Here is a 10,763-nt window from a genome sequence, read left to right on the forward strand (position 1 = left end):
GAGATTGAGTGTGAAGGATCATGATCTCAAGCTGTCCACATCTTCCACAAGCGAGGGGAAGAAGTTGTGGTCGTAGAAGAGGAGGACACCACCAGGGAGGTGAAGAGGCTACGGTCCACCCTTTCCACAGCTATGAAGCAAATTGAGGTTAGTATTGCGTGAGTGGTGTCCGTCTTTGGCGTTGGAGACTATAGTCCTTTATAATCTTATTGCTTTGCAGGGCATTGCGTGAACTGTCGTACAATGACAGCAGTTGATCAAAAGGATGGAGCCCCTCGCTGAGGAGAACGAGAAGCTAAAGGAGGCGATATAACTGATGGATAAGAACGTCCAGAGGGCCCAGCGCGAAAGGGATCTTGCTGAATCAAACACCAAGGACCTGAAGTACCAAAAGGGCATCTTATCCGAGCAGTTGAAGACCATCTCCGAGCAGCTGGAGCGCACCTTTGAGCAGCTGAAAAGCATCTCCGAGCAACTGGGGCGCACCTTTAAGCAGCTGAAAAGTGTCTTCGAGTAGAAGAAAGGTACTATGGATCGGTGAATTTGTTCTGCATTGCTGAATAGTCTTGATGTTGCCAACGACCGTTATATTTGTAGAGCAAGATGCAGAGCTCGACCGGTTGCGTCAAATCGTCGGTCAACTCCAAGAGAAGGAGAAGGCATCTGGGCGAGTGGAGAAACTAGCCGAGGATCTGGAAGGTGAGTAGTTCGTGGTCAGAGGTGTTGCTGATATGACTGCTTCGTTTGATGAATCCCTTCGGTATCTGCAGAATACCGTCGAAGAACCAAGGTGCAGTTCAACATGCTGGAGCTAGAGGCAAAAATCCAGAGGGGAAAATTTGATGCCGTGGTGGCCGGAGTCAGGCCAGTGCTCGACTGTATCGATATGGAGGTAGCTCCTCGGCCCGATGATAGGCCGCCCTGTCCAGACGCCATCATTGATAGGTGCAAGATAGCGTGGGAGAACTTCAAAGGCTTCAACCAAGACGTCGCTGTCTCCGTCATGACGCATGCCCTGGTAGTGGTCCGATCTCATTACCCTACAATCAATCTTCGAGCGATAGGGCCGGATTCACCAGAGGGATGGGTGTGACGGAGGAGCAGCTGAAAGATGAGGTGGAGGACATGGCGAAGAAGCTGGCCGGTGATGTCGATCTGTTTGGTGAGGTAGACGATGACGGCCAAGCTTAATAGCCTGAATGAAGAGGAACCTGTATGGGACAATTGGAAAGGGGAGTTAAATGCACAAAGGCCTAAGCAAACACTTGTGTATTTGTATAAATGTTGTAATTAGACGACATGTGCGTGTTCAGGCGGCTTGCTAGTGCTTGTGGTGAAAAAGAGACATGTTGTTAACCCTAACGCGTTTATATGTGGTATAAGTAGCGTCCGAGCAGTTAGTTCGTTACTGGGCTCTTGGCCTTGGCTAGCCCGTATTCCATAACGTCGAGCGCTAGAGCCCGTGCACATGTAGGAGGAACAAACATGATTGAGGAACCACAGCCGACCACCCGTAACGCAGAGCGCTGGAGCCCATAGGACGTGTAGGGAGAGATTAGAGATAGGGTTTTCTCCAAAGAACACAGAGTGGAACATTTGCTGCTCGATGGTTGGTGGAATATCTTAAAGATATTTTAGTATGGAGAAACGAGGCGAAGCATTTATGGAGATCACGTATAATTGTCAGAGTTTGTTAAGGAGTAGCTTGGAGCTGGTAATCGTAAATGGAGATTAAACTGGAGTGGAGAAATAATGGAGACAAATTATGGCAACAAAAACTTCATTCATTATGGAGTGAAGAGTACATATCTAGAGCGTTTCAAGGATAGAAACATATAAGGTGCTTGATGTGCCACGAATTGGGGATATCGATTCCCTCCATGTCACATAGCCAGTAAAACCCTGGTCGGGTAACCTCTTTGACCATGTAAGGCCCTTCCAAGGGGAGGAGAGCTTGTGCATCCCTTTGGTTTTCTGCTTTCTACGGAGAACGAGGTCGCTGACCGCAAATGAACGACCTTTGATATTGTGATTGTAGTATCTTTGCAGGCCTTCTAGGTATTTGGCTATGTGGATGCAAGTGATCAGGCATTCTTCTTTGGCTCTGTCGACGTCCTCTGTCCGAACAGCTATGGCTTGCTCTTCATTATAATGTTCCACCCTAGGTGCTCGAAAGGCAATGTCCATCGGAAGTATGGCTTCTGAGCTATAGACCAAAAAATATGGACACACCGGTGTTGCGACTAGCTTGAGTGCGCAGTCCCCATACCATAGCTGGGAGCTCTTTGAGCCATCTGCTCGGATGCTTTTCCTCTTTCTGGTATAGTCTCTTGTTGAGGGCATCGAGGATCATGCCGTTCGACCTAGCCGTTGGCTCTAGGATGGACAATAGAGACGTATTTGATGGAGATGCATCGGTCTTCGTAGAAGTCCCAAAAATGGTGACCAGTGAATATAGTTCCGAGGTCAGTGATGATGCTATTCGGGAGACCGAATCTATGGATGATATCTTTGAAGAGCTCGACTGCCTTCTTTGCAGTGGCCGAAACAAGCGGCTTGTATTTGATCCACTTGGAGAACTTGTCAATGGTGACATATACGTACCGAAAACTACCTAGCGCAGGCTTGAAAGGCCCGATCATGTCTAGTCTCCAGCATGCAAAAGGCCAAGAAGCTAGGTTGGTCTGCAATTCCTGTGTCGGCACGTGTTTTTGCTTGGTGAAAAATAGACATCCTTCACAACGTCGGACGAGGTCTTCTGCGTCGGCGATGGCCGTGGGCCAATAAAAACTAGCTCAGAAAGCTTTGCCGACCAGGTTTCTAGAGGCCGCGTGATTGCCACAGAGCCAGAGTGAATTTCAAGTAGTTTTGCACCCTCTTCTCGGGTGATGCATTTCTGTAGTATCCCTTCCTTGGCGCTTTTCCTCATCAACTTTCCATCCACCAGCATGTAATGCTTGCTGCGATGGATGAGGCATTCAGTTTTGGTCTTTTTGGTGGGTACGTCGGTGCTGGTGAGGTACTTGATGAACTGTTCCCTCCAATCTACGACCGGTGAAGGTACTGCAAGTACCAGCTGCTTGGCGGGGGGGGGGGGATTTCTTGAACTTCCTTCTCTTCCTTAATAGACGGCGTAAAGAGGTCTTGAATGAAGACCCTAGGCAGAATCATGGAATGAGAAGAGCCTATCTTAGATAGGTGGTCGGCGAGCTAATTTTGGTCTCGTACCACATGGTGGTACTTGATACCATAGAACTTTCCTTCGAGTTTCCTGACCTCGGCGCAGTATGCGCCCATCTTCTCGCTGGAACAGGACCAATCTTTGTTGACCTGGTTGATGACCAGCACAGAGTCTTTGTATACCATGAGGCGTTTGACGCTGAGCTCGACGGCTATACGAAGTCCGTGGAGACATGCTTCATACTCCGTGGCGTTGTTGGAAGCTGGAAAATGAATTCGGAGGACATATCGGAGGTTGTCCTTAGTTGGAGTAATAAACAAAATGTCGACGCCAGCACCGTTGATGTTGAGGGCACCGTCGAAATACATCACCCAGTGCTCGGGGCAAGCAACGGGGATGGGCTCTTGGATCTCGGTCCACTCAGCGATGAAGTCAGCCAACACCTACGACTTAATGGTAGGTCTGCTTATGAATTCTATAGAATAAGTGCTGAGCTTGACTGCCCATTTGATGATGTGGCCATTGGCCTCTTTGTTATGGAGGATGTCCCCTAGAGGGAACTCGGTGACCACGGCGATCTTGTAGTACTCGAAGTAATGGCAGAGCTTGCGTGACGTGACCAGAATGGCATATAACAGCTTCTAAACCTGAGGGTAACGAGTTTTGGACTCATTAAGAACCTCACTGATGAAGTAGACCGAACGTTGTACCTTATAGGCGTGTCCAACTTCCACGTGCTTGATGACGATGGTTGTGCTAACGACGCGAGAAGTGGCGGCGATGTAGATCAATAGGGTTTCGTCTAGTTGAGGCGTAGTCATGATCGAGGGTTTTGTTAAAAACAACTTGAGCTGCTCGAAGGACGCATCAGCCTCCTTCGACCAGGAGAAGCGCTCAGAGGCCTTGAGTAGTTTGAAGAACGGTAGTCCCTTTTTGCCGAGGCGTGATATAAAGCGGCTGAGAGCAGCCATGCACCCTGTGAGCTTCTATATATCCTTTACGCAGGTCCGCCGTTTCATATTGGTAATGGCGGAGACCTTGTTAGGGTTGGCTTCGATACCGCTGGCGCTGACGATGTAGCCTAGGAGTATGCTAGATGGAACTCCAAAGATGCAATTTGAAGGGTTCAACTTCCATCTGTATCTTTTCAAGTTGGCGAACGTTTCTTCGAGGTCGGCGATGAGACTGTCGGCAGTTTTGGACTTGACGACCACATCGTCGATGTAAGCTTCGATGTTGCGGCCTATCTATTGGTCAAAGCACATCTAGATGGCCCTTTGGTAGGTTGCCCCAGCGTTTTTGAGTCCGAAGGATATGGTGGTATAGCAATACACACCGAAAGGCGTGATGAACGATGTTTTGATCTGGTCGTCCTCTTTGAGATATATCTGGTGATAGTCAGAGTAACAATCAAGGAAGGAGAGGAGTTCGCAGCCGGCGGTGGAGTCTACAACCTCATCTATCCGAGGTAGACCGAAGGGGTCTTTAGGGCAGTGTTTGTAGAGATCAGTGTAATCAACGCACATTCTCCATTCTTTATTCTTTTTTTGAACAAGAACTGGGTTTGCTCACCACTCAGGATGATACACTTCTTTAATAAATCTAGCTGCTAGGAGCCATTTTATTTCTACCTTAATAGCCTCCTTCTTGTCTGGCGTGAATCGTCAGAGTTTCTGCTTGATCGGCTTGACAGTCAGCGAGACATTCAAGGAGTGCTCGATCTTCTCCCGTGGTACCCCCGACATGTCTGTAGGTTTCCAAGCAAACACGTCAGCGTTGGCACGTAGGAAGGAGATGAGCGTGCTTTCCTATTTGGGGTCAAGATGAGCCCCAATCTTGGTGATCTTAGTGGGGTCATCGAGGTCGAGGCTAACCTCCTTCGTTTCCTTAGACTTGGCGGAGGCACGAGGAGGCTCCAGCACTGGGATCTCCAGGTCATCGGTGGGCACTGTCTTGGCGTCGGTGACCACGCTAGCCATCTGGATGGAGAGGTCAGTGGCTTCGGCGAGGGAGAGACTCTATTTCACAAGCGTAGGCAATGGAGAGGTTGGCCCGTAGGGCCAGAACTCCTACAGGCGAGGGCATCTTCAATACCAGATAGACGTAGAAGTTGATGTGCTCGACGCGGAAGTTGCTAGCCATGCCGAATTATACCAGGAGGGTGATCTCTCCAAGCGGTTTGGATGCCCTACAAGGTACCACACCCTAGAAGGAGTCGAAGGGAGTGAGGTCTTCTATTCCAAGGCCCAGCTCCTTTAGGGCTCCGGCGAAGAGGAGGTTCAGGGCACTTCCGCCGTCGACGAGTATTTTCCTAAAGAGTACTTTCTTGATGGTTGCATTGAGGACAAGGGGGAAGCGCCTAGTGTAAGGGATGTCCACCCACTGGTCGACCCTACTGAAGGTGATGGGGACCTCAGACCAGGGGTGATAGCTGGGGTTGGCGATAGCGTCGTCTGTGTTGACGGCGAGCACCCCGCGAGTGGTGAGTTTTCAATCTCTTCAGCTTTCGGCGGTGGTGAGGCCCCCAAAGATAGTGGTGACCACTTTGTCGTGATCCTAGAAGGCGTTATTTTGTCCCCAGGTGATTGGCGACCTCTGGCTCCGTCGTCATTGTCGTCATCCTTCTTTTTGGCCTGGAACTCCTTAGCCAAGCCAAGGCAGTCCTTCATCTTATGCTTGCTGTTCTTGTGGAGGAGCACGGACCTTTAAGGATTTTCTTGTACTGCTCATCATAGTTACGTTTGGCGCGAGGTTCATCAACGGTGGCGACGATGTGCTCTGGTCGACGGCGGCGATACTGACTAGCTTTGGACCCTTCCGGCCGATCGTGGCCACTGTCCTAATGGTGGCCGCAGTCGTCGTAGCGGCGGTCACTGTGGTGTCATTCGTCGGGGCGCTCGTCACTGCGGCGAGTTGGGCGGTGAGTGCCCGCTTCCTCATTGATGTGAACTTTGGCCTCTTCAGCGCCGACTTACTGATCGGCGGTTGTGATCATCTCGCCAATCCCCTTTGGTGGCTTACGATTGAATTTGGAGCGGAGGTCACGGTGATGGAGTCCTCTGGCAAAGGCGGTGATGACTTCTGCTTCCGTGATGTTGGGAATAGAATTCATCATCTCTAAAAATCGTCTGATGTAGCTACGGAGAAGCTCGGACGGTTTCTAATAGATGCGATTCAGATCGTGCTTGGTGCCCGGCCGAGTACACGTAGCCATGTAGTTGCCGGTGAAGACCTTCTTGAACTGTTCCCAAGATTCAATGGAATCTGGGGCGAGGCTCGTGAGCCAATTCATTGCAGTCGTCTTGAGCATGACGGGAAGATAGTTCACCATGACACTGGTATGTCCCCCGGCGACACGCACGGCGGTGGCATAAGCTTGTAGCCATTGTGTGGGGTTCATCCGCCCCTCGTAGGGCTCGACCCCGGTGATTTTGAAACCATGGGGCCACTGGAGTGTTCGAAGTGCTCTCGTGAATGCTCGGGGCCCTTCGGGATCGTCACCGTAGGGATCGGCAGCATTGCAGGCGTTAAGTGGCTAGAGGGCTGCATTCGGATTGCCGAACTCTTGCTCGTATTCTTGACACCGGTGTACTTCTTCCTCATGCCGAGAAAAATGGCGCCCATCGATATGACGTCGTGCATCCCGGAGGTTGTTGATGTGTGCTCGGACATCTTGGTCGACTTCTTGGTTGAGTTGGCGAGGGTAGTTAATATGGTTCCCCCTAGCTCCCCCTGCAGGGGTTGTCCATCATCACGATGTCGGATGGCGAAACGGCTTCTGCCGGGGCGACGATCGGATCTTGGTGCGGCGGATCAGCGATTCGAGCTTGTTGAGTAGGAAAGTCCCTGATCCTGATGGATCTCGTTGACCTGGCTGTGCACAGCTTTAAGTATTGCGGGGACCTTGGCAACTTCTAGCATTTGCTCTAGCCGAGCGAGCTCATTAGCTGCCATGGCCAAGTTGGCGCTCGGGGTATTGTAGACATCATGGCCGTCGACACGGACGAATTTGTCATCGAGGTTGCGGTGGAGTGGGCGTGGCCTCCCTTGCGAGTCGAGTTGTTCTCCGTTGCGAGCAGCCTCGGCTAGCGCAATGGCAGCCTCATTCGTTCGGTGCTGCGCACGATTGGCGTTTCTGTTGACACGAGCTGTGCGGTCCTCGTCGGTTTCTCCATCCCGTAGAGGGCTGTCGATGCTGACATTAAAAATCCCACCTCCATGGAAGGGTGGAAAAGGAGGTTGGATGGCGGCGGTTTTGGCGACGATCTCCGTAGAGGCCTGGGACTCAGAGTCTGGATTTTCCTCTAGGATGGCGTGGAGGGATTCTTGGGGACGTTGGCCGATTTGCAGCATATTAATAGTCGGCGAGAGCTGGTCGGCGATCAGGTCGGCGAGAGGATAGATGTCTCCAATCTGTTCAGCGAATTTGTCCCTTAGGGCATCCTAATGGATGGTGGCCGTATCCCTTCGAGCTTCCTGATCGGCTTCCGATAGATCGAAACAGGGAGGTGGTCGGCACCCAACCAGAGTGGTCAGAGCCGATTCCACGATGGAGAGGCAATCGGCGAGCTTCTGGCCGACCTGATCGATGGAAGCGATCAGATCGTCGTTGCCGATCTGCTTCCTCGGGTAGCGGAGGAGCAGGCGGCAAGTTGTTGATGAAGACGACCTCAGAGGCGGTTCCCAGATCGGATCTGCTGTTGTAGGTGTTGGTGTGGTCGGCGCAGGATCGATCTGCATTGGCTCGATGATCTCTTTGTCTCCGTCAGCATTGATGACCCAGAAGATCGATCCGACCGTAAAGATCTGGCCAGGCTTTGGAGAGAATGAAGAGCCTGCAAAACGTACTATCTTGTTCGTCATAGAAACAGCACGCACACCCCTACCTGGCGCGCCAACTATCTGCAGAATATCGTCGGCAGTCCTCCGAGGGGTATCCCACGAAGGTAGATTGATCGGCTGTGGTGCGTGTAATCATGAACAAGAAGACAACAGAGACACAAGAGTTAGTCAGGTTCGGGCCGTCTGCACGACGTAATACCCTACTCCAGTGGTCTGTTGGTTTGTATTGGCTATCGTATGATATTGCGTGTGTTTTGAGGAGGTCCCCTACTCGCCTTATATAGCCAGAGGTAGGGTTACAAGTCGGTTAGATCTAGGAGATAACCGGTAAGTAATAACATATTATAGAAATCATGAGATCGAACATATCCTAATAGATCTCGTAGCATCTTCAGGATATCGCCCTTGATGTCTTGCGGTACACGCCGAACAGTACCGTGCTTCTTTAAAACTACTAAAATTTGTCACTTAGTCAGGAATAACTGTTCAATTCCAATTCCAAGACGCAATGCTGCCGTTGATATGGCTCACTGGATTTGAATGATTCTCAAATACAAGAATTGTCTTTGTTTTTCTTCTTATTTGCAATATACTTGCTGTAGAGTTTACTGGATCCTTGCGTCGCTGCCTCCGTGGGAGCAGGGGAGACCACCGATGGAAGCACACCAACTAGTTATAGCCAGGTGATTGGCACACCCTTCCTGTTTATCTACTACTTAAAACTTGCTTCATATATTAAGTTTGAGCTACCCGATTTGATTAAGCAAAATATTTCTTCACAGCCTGCTAGATAGGGACTGGAGCTATTCCAGAATACATTCCAAACCTTGGCTATCAGCCTGTGAAGATGTATCACCCATTACTCACAGTTCAGCTAACAGAAATGAGAGGAGCCGCATTTTTTTGGTCACATTGTCAGAACAAGGCGAGGGTCTTTCTGTGATTGGAGTCTACTTTGCAACGTGTGGATTGGTCACTGAGCGGTGAACAAATGAGATTGAGGCGGTAATGATAGTGAGCAGGAGGAGGGCCTTGAGCACGATGACGAGGCAGGCGGCATGGGGTGGAGACACAGCTCTCATCGCTATGACCATCATCAGATAGAGCCCGAGAAGTACAGTGGAGAAGAACAAGAAGCCAGCTGCGGTGACTGGCCCTACCATGTAGGTGTAGTATCCCATGATCCCGGTGATCAGGCCGCCACAGGTGGCAATGCCATTTGATATGTCGAATAAATGGTTCAGGTAATGATTCTCTTGATCACCGATGCCTCCCTGTGCAACGCTAGCATCTGTGTTGAAGGAGGGCAGCACATACTTGTTTACTGAATGCTGAAACTTTGGTTGAAGGAGGGCAACAATAAGGATCAGGAACACCACGACGAGGATGGCGAAGGCGTAGCATCCGTTGAACGGGACAGTCAGAAGGCACAAGGCCACTTGTAGAAGGAGGCATGAGATGCAGACCAAGGCATTGCCCCAATTAGGCATATTTATGTAGAGTACTCCATCGATGATGAAGAAGACCACAATGTCAAGCACAAACAATATTTTGATGGTGATCGATGTTGATGAAGAAAGATTCATGTACGTGGAAAACAACATGGCGCAAGCGAACAGCAGGGCCTTCAGAGTATAGTTGGGCCAACTTTTCTGTCGCTGTTCGAGCTGAACAGCTGCGGTATCAATACCATTGCCATAGATGACCTGCATTTTTGTGGGAAAAAAACTAATACCATCAAGTTTAGATATATGCTGATAGTAATCAACAACTATGTAAAATTTTATTTAATCCATACTACCTCCATCCCATAAGAAATATCATATTCTCACTTTCCAAGAAGTCAAACATTTTTTTAACTTTAACCAAATATATATAAGAAAACATTAATATTTATGGTACATAATTAGTATTATTAGATAAATCATTTAATATATTTTTATAATAAATTTATTTGGGGATACAAATATTGCTACTATTTTTCTATAAACCTAGTCAAAATTAAGAAAGTTGGACCAGTACGAATCCATAGCGACACCACTTTTTATTCGACGGAGGGAATAGTTTCATACTAGTCCGTCCGTCCTAAAATAAATCAACTTTTATAATCACCTTAAGTCAAATTATCTTAAGTTTGGTTGGCTTTATATTAAATGGTAATGACGATTGTGAAATTAACTAAATACATTATGAAAATTATATTTCACGATATATCTAGTGTTTGGTGTCATAAATATTGATATTTTTTTTTCTATAAATTTAGTTATCCTGAAACTACTTTGACTTTGAACAATACTAAAAGTTGATCTATTGGGATGGAGGGATTAGTTATTAGCACTTAATATTCGTCAACTGCTAACCACTGGGGTATGCGTATGCTTTGGGGGGGGGGGGGGGGAAATCTTTTTAGACAAGATTCGTGACTGTATTTTTTTGGTCTAATATAAAATCGCACAGGAGTCGCAAGGTTGGATCTGCAAGCCGTTTGGACACAAGCCCGGTGGACGTGGGGGTTGCAGGTGCAGGTGCTCTAGGCCCAAATCGGATTTTCCATCCTACCTGAGAAAACAGGGTCTTCAGCGATTGCCAGGCCCAGCTACATGACGACTCCTTGACTTCATCGATCTTGCTCGGCCGCTCGGTGCTTTGCAACACCTGTTGGACCTGGGCCCAATAAAAAAGAAAACGAAAAAAAAAATAACTCATGTATGCTTTCGAAGGTCTAATTAATAGACTCGGC

General features: G+C 48.9%; 1 protein-coding gene across 1 annotated transcript; it reads right to left on the bottom strand.

Moving 5' to 3' along the window:
- Window positions 1-3,210: 3,210 nt before the first annotated feature.
- Window positions 3,211-5,323, bottom strand: LOC136479244 (uncharacterized). Its single transcript, XM_066477173.1, has 3 exons — window positions 5,276-5,323; window positions 5,056-5,199; window positions 3,211-3,624 (listed from the first exon to the last, which is right to left on the bottom strand). The coding sequence occupies exons 1-3, from the start codon at window positions 5,321-5,323 to the stop codon at window positions 3,211-3,213; spliced, it is 606 nt and encodes a 201-aa protein (XP_066333270.1).
- Window positions 5,324-10,763: the final 5,440 nt, after the last annotated feature.

This window comes from Miscanthus floridulus, chromosome 9 (assembly GCF_019320115.1).
Source record: "Miscanthus floridulus cultivar M001 chromosome 9, ASM1932011v1, whole genome shotgun sequence".
In the NCBI taxonomy this organism is placed as follows: domain Eukaryota; kingdom Viridiplantae; phylum Streptophyta; class Magnoliopsida; order Poales; family Poaceae; genus Miscanthus; species Miscanthus floridulus.